Source organism: Microcaecilia unicolor, chromosome 8, assembly GCF_901765095.1.
Source record: "Microcaecilia unicolor chromosome 8, aMicUni1.1, whole genome shotgun sequence".
NCBI lineage: Eukaryota > Metazoa > Chordata > Amphibia > Gymnophiona > Siphonopidae > Microcaecilia > Microcaecilia unicolor.
Window position 1 is genome coordinate 153,202,716 of NC_044038.1, and position 19,258 is coordinate 153,221,973.

The 19,258-nt window shown below is 40.1% G+C and overlaps 1 protein-coding gene across 2 annotated transcripts in view; it reads left to right on the forward strand.

Moving 5' to 3' along the window:
* The window catches only part of HMGXB3 (HMG-box containing 3), a 115,196-nt gene that overhangs the window by 81,173 nt on the left and 14,765 nt on the right, over positions 1–19,258 (forward strand). For both annotated transcript variants that reach the window (XM_030212274.1, XM_030212273.1), the window contains exons 12-16: positions 7,830–8,131; positions 10,297–10,424; positions 11,353–11,484; positions 14,264–14,448; positions 18,887–19,106. In XM_030212274.1, the coding sequence (XP_030068134.1) occupies positions 7,830–8,131; positions 10,297–10,424; positions 11,353–11,484; positions 14,264–14,448; positions 18,887–19,106 (967 nt within the window). The remainder of the gene's footprint in view (positions 1–7,829; positions 8,132–10,296; positions 10,425–11,352; positions 11,485–14,263; positions 14,449–18,886; positions 19,107–19,258) is intronic.

Consider the following 19,258-nt stretch of genomic DNA (forward strand, 5'->3'; position numbering starts at 1 on the left):
TGCCCCTCCCCCCACCTTCACCCATCTTTGGTTCATTTTTATATTAGTTGAACATAAATTAGCAGAAGAAGAAAAAGCTGAAAACCCCCAAATGAATAGTCCTCTTTTGTTTTAGTTGGACTCATTATGCCTCACATGGCTTGAGCTGCAAAGTCCTCCGGCGAGATCCCTGGATCACTGTTTCCCTGTTGCAACTCCTCTAACTGCGAGCTTGAGCCACACAGAGCCTGAAGTTTGGGTTGGTCTTGTGGTATCAAGTCTTGCAAGACTTGAAACCGCAGGACCAACCCAAACTTCCGATGCATCTGTGTTCCTTTTTATTGATATTCCAACATATTATTACACTCGTAAACAATATTCCTATACATAGCTCATCTGCCGGCATCTGTGTTTCTGTTGAGCTTCTGTGGTCCAGAAAAATTAAGTTGGTGGGCCAGGTTTTGACCCGTGGGCCACAGGTTGGACAAGACCGCAGTACTGGTTCTAGAAGATATAGGTTTGCTGTCACTGCAGTGGCGGGATAGAATTGGAAGGAATGTTGATAGAAATAGAGTACACTAAAACAATCAAATGGATGTGGAATCATACAAATCACATAAAATGATAACCAAAAAAACTATATTATGATCCACTTAATATTACAGATATAATTGTAGTAAATGATCAAAGGAATTAAAGGAAGGAAAAGCCTCAAAGAGCTCCAAACCAACAAACTTGTAGAGCTTAGAATGATCACAAGGATCTACTCTTCGTCATCGGCTCAAAAACCTTCCCAGCCTAATCAAAAACTTTTAAACTTTTTGAAATTTTCTTCTATCTTCAACACTAGTGTGTAACGTCCAAAATCAGTGCAATACACCTTTAATGTTAACATCATTTCCGCATTCATCTTCAAGGCAAACATTGCAAAATGCACACAGATCCTGTGCTATTGAATTGAAAACAGTACTTAACTCTGTACGCACACAACGATCCTTGTAGTACTTCACAGTCCCCAAGACCAGTGATGGGCAGCGTTTCTCTTAGCTACATCTACAAAATAGAATATACCAGGTAGTTGTAAATGAAGACTTAGGGTAGCGTAACCCAATGGAGGTGGAAACCCAGTGGAGCAGAAACAATCTGCTGGGCCAAAAAGGAAAAACATGTGAAGCAATAAGTTGCATAAATTGCAAGACTTAATGATGTTATGTGATATTTGTGGAGTTTTGCATAAGCATTTTTTGGGGGGGAAATAAAAAATCTGTGGAAAATGTTTGATTTCTTATTGTGTTTGTGTGTTTAAAATTTCTGAAGCTGACTAGTTATTTTATATATATTGGATTTGTAAGAATGTTTTGCTAGTATTGTATAGTAAAAATGTATAAATAATTTTTTATTGAAACCACCACATTTTCTGTTTGTGGAGGAAATATATATTAGTTTGTTAAGGTGCCTCTGAATAGCCCATCCATTCAGTTATAAAATAACTGCATTTTAATTTTTCTGGTAGAAAATGTTTCTAAATTATATCCAAGTCATTTTGGTGTTTTCTGTGATGCTTTCCTGGTAAAGTAAAAAAAAATGTGATTTATTATGAAATTGTGTTGTCTTCTCATGGTCTTTGCTTGAAGATATGAAAATCTTATGCCTCTTTTACTAAACCGCGCTAGCGATTCCCGCGTGGCAAATGCAATGCAGCCCTTTCAAAATGAACAGGCTGCAGCATATTTGTCTTGCCAGGAATTGCTAGTGTGGTTTAGTAAAAGAGACCCTAAATGTTTGCTCTTACATATGTACCATAAACTATTTATTTTAATTACCATCTTAGTTAAAATCATATGTGTTAAGAAATTTTGAACAAATTGGCATCTTAAAGCTACAACTGGACAATTTTGAACTGATGCAAGGTTTATCTATGGCATAAGACCTTAAGGCCAGTACTTGCACAGTAAAATTATTGTCAATTAAAGGCTTCACAAACACAGGTTTGGGATTTTAATCTGTCTGAAATATGACTTCCAGCATGGATTAGCCACTGTTGGAAGCAGGGGGCTAGATGGACCATTGGTCTGACCCAGTATGGCTGTTCTTATGTTCTCTAAATTTAGGAGAACATCAGCAAAGAGGATTAGGGGTATGGACCAACCTCTGTGAAAAGATCTAGAAAATCCTGAGTGAAGTAGAATGGGTAGAGGTGATTGCTTGTTTACTCTTTCCAAAAGTGCAAGGACTAGGGGGCATGCAATTAAGGTCTCCTTTTACTAAGCTGCGCTAGTGAGTCTTGTGCGGCAAATGCGATGAAGCTTCGTTGCATTTGCCGCACCAGGAATCACTAGCGCGGCTTAGTAAAAGGAGACTTAAGTTACCAAGTAGTACATTTAGAACAAATCACAGAAAATATTTCTTCACACTACATGTAATTGAACTGTGGAATTCATTGCCAGAGAATGTGGTAAAAGCAGTTAGCATAGTAGGGTTTAAAAAAAAAGTTAGGACACGTTCCCAAAAGAAAAGTCCATAAACTCTTATTAAGATGGACTGGGGAAAATCCACTGCTTATTCCTGGGACAAGCAGCATAAAATCTGTTTTACTGTTTTGGGATCTTGCCAGATTTAATTTATGTTAACATGGTCGTTTATAGGCCACTTAACCGATAAAGCTCAAGGCGGCTTAAAATAAAACGTTGACCAAGATTGCAGTTCTCACACAAGAAATACAACAAAGTTTCTGACATCAATACATCTTAAAGCAAATATTAATGAAAAAGCAACGTGTTTAAAGCCTGACTAAGCAAGGTAACTTGGGAGAGACAGACACAATGCAAGAAATTACTGCAACCTCCATACTGTAACTGCCCCACCCCCTGAATTACCTCCTTATAATTGCCCTGACCCCTTGCAAACTGCCCCATCCCCAAGAATTACCACTTCAAACTGTCACACCCCCTAAAAATACTTCATTTCAACTGCCCCACTCCCCAAAACCACCCCCTGAAATCTTCCCAAAACACTGCAAACTGCTTCTATACCACCTCACTCCCCAAACTACCCCAAGTAATGCTGCATCATCCCACAAACTGCCCCAACCCGGAAAATCTACCTCTCCTGAAACTGTCCCCACCATACTGCTAATTGCGCCACACAAAAAAAAAACCCTCTGACCCCCATATCCAAATAATACTTCCTCACCACTCTGCAAACTGCATAACCTACAAAAATTACTCTCCTACAAACTCAGCCTCCCAAACTACCCCTTACTGCCCTAATGTACTACAAATTGCCCACCCCTAAAACTGCTCTTTACAACTGACCCTCCACCATGCAAACTGCCCTATACCCAAACACTAGCCCCACAGCTGTCGAATTTCCCCACAAAGCATCCCCATCCTCACAAAAATAACCCTCACAACTTCCCCTCAACAAAGAAATATGCACCCGCAATTGCTATACCACCCCCACATAAACTTCAGCACCTCCAAAAATTACCTTACCCCAAGTGCCCCACTTTTAAAAACTACTCCTTTCAAGGGCCCCACCATTCTGCAAATTGCCTCACCCCAAAACTAGAACCCGTAAACTCCCACCCCTAAAAATTACTTTTAACTTCCCCTAAGCACTATTCTATAGCATTTTTCAACCAGTGTGCCATGGCTAGTCTGTAGGTGTGCCCTGAAGCCTTCTCTGTGATGTAACTTCCTGCTTCCACATAAGTGGGAAGCATCAGAGAGAAGGCTCCGGGGTTGGCGTGAGCAGACTATATGATCCGCTGCCGCTAGAGACAAGAAAACTTTTTAAAGGTACATGGGGTTGTGGGGGGAGGCTGGGTTTCAAGAGAGACAAGGGGAGATGCCTAATCACTGGCTGGAGATTGGACCAGAAGGAGAGATCCTGGATTATTGGTGGAGGTGGGAAAGAGAAGGTAAATGCTGGACTATTTTTTTTTGGGGGGGGGGGGGGGGGGGAGAGAAGATAAAATACTGGACCATGTGTGGATGTGGGGTAGGGAGGAAGAAAGTAAAATGCTGGACCATGTCGGTTGGGGGGGGGGGGGGGGGTGGAGGGAGGTAAAATGCTGGATCACATGTGGGGATGTGCCTTGATCATTTTAGCTCTGTGTGTGTCGTGAGTCAAAAAAGGTTGAAAATCTCAGCAATAAATACACGTTTATCTACATAGTACATATCTGCAAGGGGGCATTCACATGAATGGAGCTGGGGTGGGACAAAGACGTACATGCATAATTTACAGAATACTGTAAGTTACATACATACCTCCAACATTTAAGCGCCAGCATTTACATGTGGTCTATGGCTGGGGTAAATGCTCATGCCTAACGTTTATATGTATATACCACACTAGCGCCTGTGTTTACAAAGGCAAGCTATAGGTGCGTTAGTGTTTTTAACGCGCATTAAACACTAATGTGCCTATAGGAATGTATTGGCGCGTTAGCGTTTAACGTGCCTTAACTTTATAGGTGTGTTAAAAATGCTAGTGTGCCTTAGTAAAGATACCCCTAGGTTACTTTATAGGCACTTTGTTAAAAGAATTGCCCTGATATTGTCGTCTGCCATTTAGATTAGTCTCCTAATCTCACAAGATCCTTCTGCAAGTCCTCTCAATTCTTAAGCAGTTTTTCATTTTTATTGAGATTTTCAAAATAAACAGAGCATATCTCCAGCAGTTTTAACAAATTTGATCACCTCACTCATTGTTCCTATCTCCAGATAATTTATAAATATGTTAAACAGTAAAGGTTCTAATATGGATCCTTGGGGCACTCCTTTAGTGGCCTTTTTCCATGTAGACATTTGACCATTCAGTCCTGCTTGACGTTTCCTGTCTTTTAACTAGTTTGCAATCCACAAAAGAGCATTGCTTCCTATACCATATCCCTTTTATTCATGAGGGACTTTGTCAGACATCTACTGAAAATCACCTGGTTCAGCACTATCCATTTGTTTCTTGACACCTTAAAAAACATTCTAATTGGTAAGATAAGACTTGCCTTTGTCCAACCCATGCTGACTTGTTCCCATTAAACTGTCTCTGTATGGCCAATAATTGCTTTGGGTTTTTTTTAGTATACCTTCAACCATTTTGTCTGGCCAGATGTCAGGCTCACAGGTCTATAATTTCCTGGATCACCCAGGGAGTCCTTTTTAAAAATTGGTGTCACATGGCCACTGTCCCGTTCTCACCGATTACAAATAGCAAGTTTGCAATTACATGTTGGAGCTGTTTTAGGACTAGAGTGAATGATTTGTTGCTCTTGAGTTTGTCAAGTTGTTCTGTCACATCTGCCGGGCTTAAAGTGATATGCTTTAGTTGCTCCAGATCATCACCATTGAAGAAGGTTTTTCTGTGCTGGTTTGATTCCCAGCTTTCAAAGTAAAAATCAAGGCAAAGAAATTATTTAGGGCACTGTTTACTAAAGTGTGCTAAATGCTAAGATCACCATGAGACATATTTTCAAAGCACTTAGTCTTCCAAAGTTCCATAGGTTTCTATGGAACTTTGGAAGGCTAAGTGCTTTGAAAATATGCCTCCATGTATTCCTGTAGATATGTCTAGCATTAGTGCGTGCTAAAAACGCTAGCACGCCTATAGTGCGGCTTAGTAAATGGGGCCCTTAGTTTTTTTGCTATTCCTGTATCCTCCCTGAGCACTCCTTTTACCCCTTAATCATCCAGCAGTCCAACTAACTCGTTCATGGGTTTTTTTGCTTCAGATGCACTTCAGAAAATTTTTAACATTAGTTCTTGGCTCTACAGCAAGCTTGTTTTCAGCCTACATTATTAATTTTTTTAAATCTAACTTGCTAGTGCTTGTGCTTATCTCTATTATCTTTATTAGGGTCTGTTTTGTTTTTTAAAATGTTCATTTGGCTTTCATTGCCATTTGCACCTCACATTAAATCCCACTGGCCATCATTTAGCTTTCTTTCAAACTTTTTTAATGCTTGAAATATGTTTTATGTGGGCTTCTAAAATGTCCCTTTTAAATAATATCAATGCCTCATGCAGAAGTTTGACCCTGGCAATTGCTGTTTAAAAAAAAAATCAAATTTCCTCATTTTATTGTAGTTTCCCTTTCTAAAATTAAGTGACGGCAGATTCTTTTAGTGTCTTTATTCTAGTGTTAACAGATTTGATCACATTATGATCTATATTGTCTTGTGGCCCCATCACCATTACCCCTTGCATCAGGTCCCTACATACCAATAAGGACTAGATCTAAAGTACTTTTTCCTCTGGATGCATCCTGTACCAACAGCTCCATGAAGCAGTCGTTTATGGCATCTAGAAACTTCTCTTTAATCTGTTAAGCTGTAATGCTGTACACAGCCTCAGGTGAGTCTCTTCATAAAGGCAGTTAATAAATCCCAATAAATAAATGTAGGACATGGGGGCTTCTAGCTAAAGTTTGCTTTTAAGCAGCAGAGTGAACTGGAAAGAAATAGAATTTCTCTTGATATAACCTGAAACAGCACGAAGGCTTGAATTAGGAGAGTGATAGAGGAACTTAGAAGATGTTTCAGAATAACAAATTGCCTTTAAAGAGAGGAGAGAGGATTTGCCTAAAACAGGGGTTCTAACCCAGTCCTTGGGACACACCTACTGGTCAGGTTTTGAGAATACCCATAATGAATATACATGAAATACAGTTACATACAATGGAAGGAGTATGTGCAAATGAATCTTATGCATATTCATTGTGGGTATCCTGAAAACATAAGTAATGCCACACTGGGAAAAGACCCAAGGTCCATCGAGCCCAGCATCCTGTCCACGACAGCGGCCAATCCAGGCCAAGGGCACATGGCGAGCTTCCCAAACATACAAACATTCTATACATGTTATTCCTGGAATTGTGGATTTTTCCCAAGTCCATTTAGTAGTGGTTTATGGACTTGTCCTTTAGGAAACTGTCTAACCCCTTTTTAAACTCTGCTAAGCTAACCGCCTTCACCATGTTCTCCGGCAACGAATTCCAGAGTTTAATTATGACTGGATAGTTATGTCCCAAGGACTGGGTGGAGAACCTTTGGTTCAAAAATTAGTTATTTAGGCTGACGTTGAAACTTTGTCCAATTTCAAATAATGAGTTTACTATTTATTTCTTTACTTACTGTTTAATCCATTTTCATACTGTCTCATTTTCAAAACACAAGATGATTCACAACAGAGTTAGAAAATAATAATCTGCAAGCTACATCAAACAATCCTCAGAGACCCTTGTCCCTAACCACCTATAAAGCCTCAGCTAAATGCCATAGTAAAAAGCCATTACTTTGTATTATGTTTGCAAATAATTACCTGATTTTAGAAAAAGAAGGTTCCACTCTACATAATTTATTTGTGTGAACATTGGATCCATGGTAGTTTGGAATTACAACTACTGTAAACATATAAAGTCTGTGAGAACCCCAATTTTGTTTTATGAATTAATATTTCTAGACCGGTTCCTTACCATCAAGGGTTCAACTTTCTTGGATGGGAGGTATTACAATTGGATAATTCAATTAAGGACTTTCTAATAGGGCTGTACCGATTAGATTCGGCCCCCAAATACATTATTTGTATTTGGCTGAATAGTAATTTAAATTCGAATACGAATAATCCAGGGCTCTACTGTGCTAAATCCTACTGAAATAAACACGATCTCTGATGTCATGTTTCTTCTTTAATTATTTGTTATGTTAAAGCTCAATGCCCATTATTCATATTTGGCCGAATAATATTTTTTTCATTATTTATGTTTGACTGAATAGTAAAGTATCCTATTCGGTACAGCTGTACTTTCTAATAAAAGAAACTGAAATCATTCTGTATGGTTCTTCCCAGGATTCTCCCTCTACTGCTTCTGAGATGCGGAATCCCAACAACCCCCTGAGCCAATCTGAAAAGGAGACTCAGCGTCAGTCCACTCTTCAGCTGCTTAGAAAGACTGTGCAGGTTCCTGAGAATGAGTCTGAGTTAACTGAGGTCTTCACGCTGATCCATGACCTGAACAGCTCAAGGCTCATCTTGTCCAATGTGAGCGAGGAGACGGTCACCATTGAGCAGACCTCCTGGTCAAACTACTATGAGTCTCCAGCCATGCATTGCCTTCTTTGTAGCAGTCCCCTTTTCAAGGGAGCAGAAAAGTAAGGATCCTTTAGGTTCCAAAATTCCACACCCTATGGGGGGGGAGTGGGGGCAACCGCAAGATTGTGCACACTGTTAGGGGTCAAGGTTCATCCTGATGTGTTTGTAGTCCTGTATTTTACTCTCAGAACTTCAGAACAGTTCATAATATTTGCTATAAGTTAACCACTGATTTACCAATATCAAAATGAATATGATTTTGCCATGCCTGTCACAGTTCTGCTAAATGAGAATGTTAGTTATTCATGAATCAGGTAAACTTTAGGTGAAGTTTCTTAGCTGTAAATTAGTGACACCACGAGTGGAAGCTGTTTGTTGACACTCTCAGATTTGGTGGTTACATACCCTTTATCTCCTTGACCCAAAGGCTTCTATAGTAACAAGTCTGATTTCAGCTACAAGTAGCAACTGTTAAAATGTATCTTTCTAGTTTCCAGATACCTTTTTCAGAGTTATAGTAAGCCTGTGGCCTTAGCCATAGGCACAAGTATAGGAAAGGTGCTGCACTGCTGGCCACTGCATGCTGAACTGAGCTGGGGCAGGGAAGTGGAGGCTGAGGCACATTGTAAGTTGCTTTCCCATCTTGGGCTAATCTAAATGTAGGAAGAGGTGGAGGAGAGTGGCAGCAAGTTGAGCTATGTCCTCCTCCTCTGCTGCTCAATCTGGTCTTTGCTGGCTGAGGAAATGAACTTGCAGAACTATTGTTAGTAATATTACTTAGCTTAAAGCGATTAACAGCAGCAGTTTTTCTCCCAACTCAACCCTCTGCTGACATGGCAGCCATTTTTTCTCGATACGCAGAAGCGAATACAGAAATGCTAGCCTCTTCCCTGAAGAAGTATAACGAAACCTGGCCATGTCGGCAGAGGTTTGAGTTGGGAGAAAAACTGCTGCTGTTAATCGCTTTAAGCTAAGTAATATCTTTATATCAAAGTTGACAGTGGAAAAGAAAAAAACATTAATTCAAGAAGATTAACACTTAAAGTGAATGAAAAGTTTATTGAAAAAAGTGTTTTAGAAAAAATTGAAAAATTTCTCCACAAGTTGATCAATGAAGATGTAAGGAACACCATCTTCAGTTTGGAGCTTGGTTCCCGGATGGTGGAAGCATTTGATAATCTGAAGATCCCCGTTTAACAAAAATAATGCTTGTTTGTCCATGATTAGTAGCTATGCTGTGAGAATATATGATTGATGAATTTAATAGAGTGAATAGTGTTTGGGAAATGTACAGAATTGAAGACATAGGAATATATGGGCATCTCTAGCGTTATTTTTAGCGAGTGCTAAAAACGCTAGCGCACCTTTGTAAAAGGCCCACTAAGGTGGTCATATCGGACCACTTAAAAGTCAGCCCTGTCTTTATGCAGTGTCACATAATATAATACTTAACTGCGTAAAAGATAGCCAGCTACATAAACCCGGATATTCAGTTCTAGTGCCCGGACATAGCCCAGCATTGCATATCCAGGAATAACGCCAGCAGCAGCTAAACAAGCACTCTAGCCCATTTACTAAGATGCACCAAAAAATGGTCTGCGCTAGTGTAGGCACTTGTATTGGACGTGCGCAGATCCATTTTTCAGTGAGATTGGAAAAAAAGGCCTTTTTTTTGGCTGAAAATGGACGTGCGGCAAAATTAAAATTAGCGCACGTCCATTTTTTGCCTGAGACCTACTGCCACCCATTGACATAACGGTAAGGTCTCATGCATGAACCGGGTGGTAATTGTCATTGCGCGTACACTGCCGATTACCGCCAGGTTAGCACCACGTGATAGAAATTATTTTCTGCCGCACATTTTGGATGCGCGTCAAAAATAGAATTGCCGCTCGGGGCACACGTTAGCCGGGCAGTAGTTCTAATTTGACACACGTTGGACACGCATAGGTGTCTTAGTAAAAGGGCCCCTCACTGCCACCGGTTGAGTATTGACCCCCCAAAGTGTATTAGGGCAATGAAGAAACGAAAGCTAAGAAGCAATGTACATATGAAAAAAGCGAGTTAATAAGATGGACTGGTTCCCTTGCCTGTTTGCCTTAGTCGATGCATAAATTTGCCCTTTTTGGAGTAAGTCATATATTTTGTGGGATTCTAGCACTGCAGGAACTTGGATTACAGAAAGCACACTTCACAGATTGTGGTTCTTTCTTTCTTTTTGTAGTTCACTTGCGAGTCCACAGGATTGCTGGCTCCTGACAGCCAACCGCTTGCAGATGGTCACAGCCCAGGTGAAAGTGTGCCTGAATCCCCAGTGTCTGGCTCTGCACAGCTTCACTGATATCTACACAGGTCAGAAAAGAGCTCTGGGAGGGAATGTTACAGGTTACTCCTTTGCAGTGAATGTTGCGCAACATTTATGTAGGAAATAACGCTAATACTGTGTCAAGTGGCCTGATCTTCAAAACCATTTATTTATTTAAAAAATTTCTATTCCGCACAATCCTACCAATTCCCGGCATAATATAATTTTAAAAGGAGACGTATATATACACACATGCATTAAAAGATTCTTGACTAAAACAAATCATTCATTAAAACAATAAGGAGTTAAACACCCAGCTTTAAACCAACGTAAAAGTTTGGGCAAAAAGGAAAGCCTTCAAATATTTATGGAGCTGAAGAAGTGAAGCCATACCTCTTTGGGCAACGAATTCCACTTCCTCACATCCTCAATACAAAAAATAGTCGAACGGTACTCTTGTTAGCCTGATATAATGAAAGAAAGGAATATCAAGCACAAGTTCGTCTGAAGAACACAATGCATAAGCAAGCATTTCCCTGAGTAGCAGCACCTGTTAAACGGAGAAGTTCCGACGACCAAGGCCCATCGTTGAATTTCAGTGGCGTGATCTGGATAATGTCACTGAGAATCATTGCACACTGCCCTGGTGTTGTCTGAATAGCGAGTTGGCAATCTGTGGGTAGAGTAAGGGTGTGCTCAGTGTTAATCTGGCTAGCGGCGATATTCAGTCCACTAACTGGATAAATATCTCATGCCTATTCCTTGCAGATGTCCTGAAAACCAGACTGGCTAGATATGTCCTAAGGATTGTGTTGAGGACCACTGCTTTTAGCATATAACCAGATTTTGGTTGGAGTTTTCAATTGTACTCACCTATTCTGATTTTTTAAATCCTATTTGTGTTGTCTTTATCATGTACAGAACCCTATACCATAGCAGTACTGTAAAAGCACAAATGATTAATCTGTGCCACAGGTCTCTTTAATGTGGGAAACAAGTTATTGGTGAGCCTGGACCTGCTTTTCGCAATCCGAAACCACATTAAAATGGGAGAAGACCCTAAAGTGTCTGTTAGCAGCATCTTGGAGTCTGTACAGGAGCAGACAGGTAATGTAGTGCATTTTTGAAATCAGGGGCAGTGGGACACCTTTTTGTCAGAAGGTCCAAAGAAACTGATGTCTTAAGTTCATATTTCTTCATTTCTGTAAGTAGGTTGAAATTAACATAAGCCATTTTAACTTGGACCCTTGCCAAAAGTGTCTAGTTGCTGATTCTGTGTTGGTTAAAATATAGCTCAGACTATATGCTTGTTAGAACAGTTAGAATGCCCATGACCCGCCCATGCTGCTCTCATGTGAACGCCCCCATGCATCAGTGGTTGGGCCAGAGTGCGTACAGGGCTACCCAGCAGTATAACAGCGGTGATGTGGTTGGCGGGGATCGCCAAGCCTCTCCAGCTGAAGACTCCTGGCATCTCTCCCTCCAGGAGATTGGGGAGGAGGGAGGCCACTTCACTCTCCCCCTCCCCGGTACCTTTAAATCCTTTAGTTCTTCACTGGCAGTGAGCAACAACGCATTCCCACTGCTCACGCTGGCCCAAGCTGTCATTCTGATACAACTTCCTGTTTGCAGGACCAGGAAGTTGCATCACAGGAAAGGCTCTGAGTTGACGTGACTAGGAGAAATGAGTTTCTGCTTGCTGCTGGCAAAGACCTAAAGGATTTAAAGGTACCGGGGGGGTGGGGAGGTTGGGATAGTGGAGTTAAGTGACCCCCAATCACCGGAGGAGAGGAGGAAAAGCATATTCAATTTGCAGTTATTTTCCTGTCTTCACAGTAGCCAAAATGGTTAAAAAAAATATTCATCAAAATAACAGTAGAGGGTGCATGGTGCATGTAGCAAATATGTTTCTTTACTTGTGTTTTCTCTACAAATTTTAAGAGATGATGCCATATTCCCATCTGCAGTTGAGAAGAGAGTGCTGTGACTATTAATGTCAATTTTTAAAGTTTTTTCAGGTAAAAAAGCATTTTACCTGTGGTAATTATCTTCAACAGAGTAATTTTGTAAGCTAGTTCTTCCAGTAAAACAGCATTATCTTTGTTTATTTTTATTGGTCATTTGATAACCTGCCAATTCTACAATAGGTCTCAGTGGTTTACAATCAAATAAAATAACAGGAAAGAAAAGAACACCTTGTTGGAGATAGTCTACTGTGTCCTATCACACAGCACACATTTCTAAGTTAAAACAAGAACAGGAGCAAAAATTAAAGCTAAAATGTATTCTTATTCTTAGCCCGATTGCTGGGAAGGGTGTAGGTCCACCTGGTCCAGGTAATTGGATGCCAAATTAGGTAATTTTCATAACATATACACATGTGGAAACATATATAGGCAGCGTTAAGTACATACATAAGTATCACCATACCAGGACAGACCAAAGGTTGAAGCCCAGTATCCTGTTTCTAACAGTGGCCAATCCAGGTCACAAGTACCTGACAGGACCCCAACGGTAACATAGATTTTATGCTGTTTATCCCAGGATTTTCCCAGGTCCATTTTAATAATGGTTTATGCACTTTCCTTTTAGGAATATATCCAACCCCTTTTTAAACTCTGCTAAACTAACCGCTTTTACCACATTCCATGGCAGTGATTTTTAGAGTTTAATTACACGCTGAGTGAAGCAATATTTTCTCTGGTTTGTTTTAAATGTACTACTTAGTAGCTTCATTGCATGTCCTCTAGTCCTTGTATTTTTGGAAAGAGTAAAAACTCTTTTACGTTGTCTCAATAAAGATCACCTTGTTGAACCTACGTCTCCCTTGGTTTTCTGGAAGAGCGTATGTACCCTACTCCTCGGATTCTTTTGCACATTTCCTGTTAACATTCACCAGTTCTTGTGTTTAATCTGGGATGAAGAATGGGCAGAGACTGAGTATTACAGTTAATTGGGAGGTCATTGTCATGCATTAACTGTTGATGAAACAGATCATGCAGAGCGTTTAGCTGCATCTCAGGAGATGTAGCTAAAGTCATCACATGTTATCTTCTGTGCAGTTAATGTGTGATAGTGACTTATTTTCTGCATTAACTGCAGGGCAACTTGCCCAAAAAATGCTGGGAGTGGAGAGGTTTTGTAGTTACTGTGTGCGAATTTTGGCAATTATCGCGTGGTAACTGCAAAACCTACTGCAATTTATTAATTAGGGACCAGTATGCATTGTAACGAAGTGTACAGATAATAACTAGCTATTCCAGTTTTATCTAAAATGAACCCCTTAGAGACATTCGTAAAGAGATAAAATGCTTATTGTGATTTTCATTTGAACTGATTTTGGCTACATTTGATTCATAACTTGATGAATGTTGTGTTCAGTTTATTGTAAAGTTCTAGAATTGATCATATAGCAAATTCATATGACCTAACTGTTTTCTGAGAAATCATTAACCAAAAATATCTCTGTTTGTTGATGGCTCAAGTAGAATGAGACTACGTATTTTCAAAGCACTTAGCCTTACTATGGAACTTTGTACGGCTAAGTGCTTTGAAAATGAGCCCCATCATGTCACTTAACCCTCCATTACCCCAGGTACAAAATAAGTACCTGTATATAGTATGTAAACTGCTTTGATTGTAACCACAGAAAGGCGGTATATCAAATCTTATCCCCATCCCCTTTCCCTTTACATTAAAAAAAAATGTAAAAAAAATAATACAAAAGGGCATTTTTTTTTCATGCAGAGTCTCTTAGCTTTCCTTATATTTTCCTTCTACTTCTCTTTCTCTCCGTTTCATATTGCAGTCTTAAGTTTTCCCTTTAATGTGAATCCTTTACTGTTTGGTGCTGTTTTATGTTGCATTCTTCCTTCTTTTGTTCCAGAAAAGCCGCTGAGCCCGGAGGAATGGCTGCTGCTACAGGAGCTCCTCTGTAGTGGGTACTGGGCCTTCGAGTGCCTCACCATCCGAGACTTCAACGACATGATCTGTGGAATCTGTGGCATTGCGCCAAAAGTAGAAATAGCCCAGAGGAACACGGAAAATGTTCTAGCATTAAAAAATGTGGAGGTACGTTCACCAGAGTAATTCCATATAAATAAATATAATCTGTGATTCACTTGTATATTCATGTTAACATCATCCTCTGACCTGAAAAGGATGGAGGTATTTATTCTGCTACATATAAGGCAGCTTTGGAGGCCATTTCAATGTTTGAATGTATTGTTTTTATGTAATGTTGCCTTGGAGGCTAATTTTGTTATTATATATGATTGTCATGTTTTTATATTTGATAATTTATGTATTTGTTGATGTTGTGCGATACAGGATCTTGTTTAAGATATTAATGCTAACACACAGGGCATATAATGAAAAGGTCCATCATTCGTTAGTAGGATTACTTACCTCTTATGTGCCTGGGGAGGGTACTGTGGCCCATGACTATGTCTAAATTAACTGTTCCTCCTTTGGACAGGGCTCGCTTGGCCTCGAGTAGGAAAGGAGCATTTCTTTATTTGGCTCCTTTCCTATGGAATGCGATTCCCCAAACATTAAAGAAGAGAGGTCATTGAGGCGTTTTAAACATCTACTTAATGCTTATTACTTTTTGGTTGCTTTTGACATTGCCCTCCCTGGGGGTTAGCATTTTTATTGCCTGGGGAACTATGTCTTTTAACCATTTTTAAATCTTCTTTAACTATTTTTATGTGTGAATGGTCTGGGCTTTCCTTTTAATTTTTTAGTTCTTTTCGTATTAATTCTGAATTGTTTTGTACACCTCTGTGATCTTGAACAAAGCCAAGCGGTATAGTAAGTTTAATGGGAATAGGACTTGAAATACTGCTTTTCTGTGGTTTTTGTAACTACATTCAAAGCGGTTTGCATATTATATACAGGCATTTATTTGTACCTGAGGTAATGGAGGGTTAAGTGACTTGCCCAGAGTCACTAGGATCTGCAGTGGGAATCGAACCCAGTTCCCCAGAATCAAAGTCTGCTGCACTAACCACTAGGCTACTCCTCCACTATAAACTCTAATATGCTAAAGGCGGGTTATAAATAAACCATATAGAGAGTGCAGATCCTGAAAGCTGGTTAAAAAGGAGGGGATTTTTGAAGGGTTAGGTATATCTACAAAAAGTTGTGTAAACAAGAATATCATGTATAGGAGTAATTATATAATCTTGTCATGTGTAAAACAGCTTTTATAAATTTACCCCAGGGGCTATGTGCATTAAAGTGTGCACGGTTACAAAACAGCGCTTACCTTTATATGGCACGCATATAGGCAGGGCCGCCAAGAGACTAGGCTGGACCCTGGGCAAGGCCTCCGCCGCTGTCGCCCCGCTGCTGCCTCCCCTTGCTGCTCCCCCCACTACTGCAGTCCGTGGTCTCACCTGCTTGCCTCCTCTGCTCCAGGCCCCCTGTATTCAAGGCGGTAGTCGCAGATCACCTCTCTTCTGGCCTTTCCTCCCTGTGTCCCTCCCTCGTCTGATGTAACTTCCGGTTTCCGCGAGGGCGGGACATAGGGAAGGAAGGCCCGAAGGGAGGCGATCTTTGACTGCCACTTCGAATGCAGGGGGCCCGAAGCCAATGAGGCAGGCAGGGGAGACTGTCCCCCTTGCCCCCCCCCCTCGGCGGCTCTGCGTATAGGTATGTTCTGGGGCGGAGTATGGGTAGCACATATAAGTCTAAGAAGTCCTGCAGCTGAGATAGCAAAACCTTCTCCAAGATTTTAGCACGAAAACCAAGTGAGGATATTGGGTGATAGTTGCCAGATCTTTCGGATCCAGACTCTCATTTTTCAACAACGGCCATATCGCTGCCTTTTTCAAGCGAGTTGGAACAGAAGCCTCAGTCAAAATCGATGAAGGAGAACACACATCTAAGGGACAGGGATTCAAATTTAAATGACTTACTATAGTAGATATTTGTTTTAGAGTAGTCAGAGCAAATTCCTCCCAGTATTCAGTACCTATAACATTTTCGTGTGCAGGTAAAGAAATATTCCCCAATGAGTTCACAATATTGGAAACCTTAGTACTAAATGCCTTTGCAAAATCTTGGGGGTGAAGAACCAAGATTGATTGATCTACTGGTCTAGAAGCCAATTTCCTTACAGTTGAAAAAAGTTCTTTTGGAATAGATGGAAATTAGAAATCACCTTATCATAATGCTCTTTTATTTTCATAATCATTGTTAGCCTTTTATATTCTATAAGACACAAGCGGTATTCTTGCAAACTAATTTCTGAACTATTTTTCTTCCAAACTCGTTCCTTCTTTCTTAGATTGTCTTGCTTGTCTAATATTATTTGAAAATCATGGAGCAATATTTGATCACCTCTCAGTTATAGACCTAATAGGAGCAATATTATCAAGCGTGTTTTTGTTTTTTTCTTTTACAAGGAACATAACTGTGTACATAAAATAAACACAACAGTGTTGACAATGAACAAAATAGCCATTGATCAACTTTAGCATTATAAAATTTTTTAAAAATGGTTTGTTTCAACACATTGTCTTAAAAATCTCAGCAGGTATCATCTTGCTTAAATCAAGGACAATAATCTTTAAGCATAGACTCATTGGTAATGGAGAAAAAGTCACAATGCATCTGGATCAGAGTTGTCCAACCTCAGTCCTCGAGGGCTGCAATCCAGTCAGGCTCCCAGAACCTCCCCAATAAACATGCACTAGACCCACCTGCTTACAGTGGAGGCAGTGCATGCAAATAGATACCATGCAATATTCACTGAGGAAATCCTGAAAACCCAACCGGACTGCAGCTCTCGAGGACCGATCAGTCAAATGTATTTGTTAATGAAATAAATGAGCTTTCAACAATTTACGAAATCTAAAATAAGAGGACACTCATTTATGGTATTTGAGATAGAGATGAAGGAGGAAAGGTAGTCTGGATTGACTCAGTTGGTATTTGCAGGCCAGATACTCGGATCACATGTCCAGGAATGGCCGTATTACGTCAGAGGTCAGTAATGCTTGACCTTTAGTTATCACCACAGATAAGGCTTTGTCCAATACTTGAGAGCTGTTGTCTGAAAACCTCAAATAAGTGGTCTATCCTAGGGAACACCCATGTTCTTTTGTTATCTGTAGACATGCAGAGAAGCTGGTAAACCCAAGAGTTTTTCTTTCAGTCAGCTTAGCCACATAATTTGGGTAGGCAACATGTTTGTCATGTGTGTCATCCCTGGTAATCAGCACCCCCACCCCCCACCAACAGTGTGTGTGAGGGCAGCCTGAGCCCAACCTTAAATTTTCCTGCTCCCTTCCCCTAAGTCTCTCTTCCTAATCCTGTCTTCCTTTCCTTTGCTTTTCTCCCTCTATTGAGTATGGCTGGTGCCTTAGCTCTCTCTTCACTTCGTGCTCCACTCATTCGTAGTTTTGTCTCTTTCCCCTATGTACTGCGGTGACCAGTTAACCACCTCTTGTGGATGGAGCTCCTAATAGGCTCTGTTATTGTTCTTTGGAAATTGTTATCTTTTGTTATCTGTAATGCTGTGCCCATGCTCCTTATAATCGGAGCTGGCTGTAATTTAACTTGACGAAAAACAGTTCTTGCAGAGATCTTTTAGTTGACCTTCAGCTATTTTTGTGATATCCAGAATGTCATATAATTGAATCAAGTGTAATTAATTATTCAGCATATAAATACATCACTATCTCTCTACAACAGTGGTTTCTAAACCTGGTCCTGGAGGCATCCCAGCCATTCAGGTTTTCAGGATATCTATCATGAATATTCATGAGAGAGATTTGCTTGTAGTGGAGGCAGTGCATGCAAATCTCTCTCATGAATATTCATTGTGGATATCCAACCTGACTAGCTGGGGTGCCTCCAGGACCAGGTTTGAGAACCACTGCTCTGCAATATTTGGAGGATTTGGAATTGAGATGTTGCCAACCTGGCTATCTTGTGTACTGCTAAGCTCACTCAGAGGTAAAAACAAATGTAAAAATAGGTAAGTAGTTTCCTATCCAATTAGTAGGAGCTATTCAGGTGGCAGAAAATCATGTGATATAGTGGGCTTTAAGTGTGTATATGCTTGGCGACTATTGTCTTATATAGTTTGAAATGTTCTTTTCTTGTTTATAATCCTCTATTTTTCCTTGGTCACTTTTGGGGACTAAAGGGCAGTAAAATTAGCATTTGCATTTTCTTTTCCTTACTGATGTCTGTTTATAGATACTTTAATTCTTTCTGGTATGCTAATTGCCCTTTTTGCTGTATCAAGTATTTTTGCTTGTATGCATTTTTGTAAAATTTTTACATATAAAAATGTTGTAAAAACTAACAAATGTAAAAATAAAATTCCATGTTACATAAAGGATGACAGATAATAGGTACAGTAGGAAGGGAAAGAGAGAGCCTCCTTGTTAGCTTACACGTTGAAAGGTTGAATACTTTTGCTGTTTATTTCTTTGAACTGCTATAACTGTGTTCTAGACAGTGGAAAAAAAATGAAATCTTCTGTCTCTCGTAGTTTACCTGGCCAGAATTTCTGGCATCCAGTGAAGTAAATATGGAGGACTTTTGGTCCACCATGGAAACAGAAGTGATCGAGCAGGCAGCTTTCCCCTCCAGTATCCCTATCACAAAGTTTGATGCCTCAATCATTGCTCCATTCTTTGCCCCGTTGATGAGGGGGGCCGTTGTTGTCAACACAGAGAAAGACAAGAACCCTAATGCAGAACCAGTACCAGGTAATTCTGAAATTCTTCTAGTCACATTCATTATGATTGAGATTTCTTTGTCTGAGAGTATAGTGGAATTAATGCTGTTGGGGGGGAGGGGAGGCAGTCCACATGGTTGTCAAATAAATAAATAAAACAAACATACTTTATATTTTGCTCCA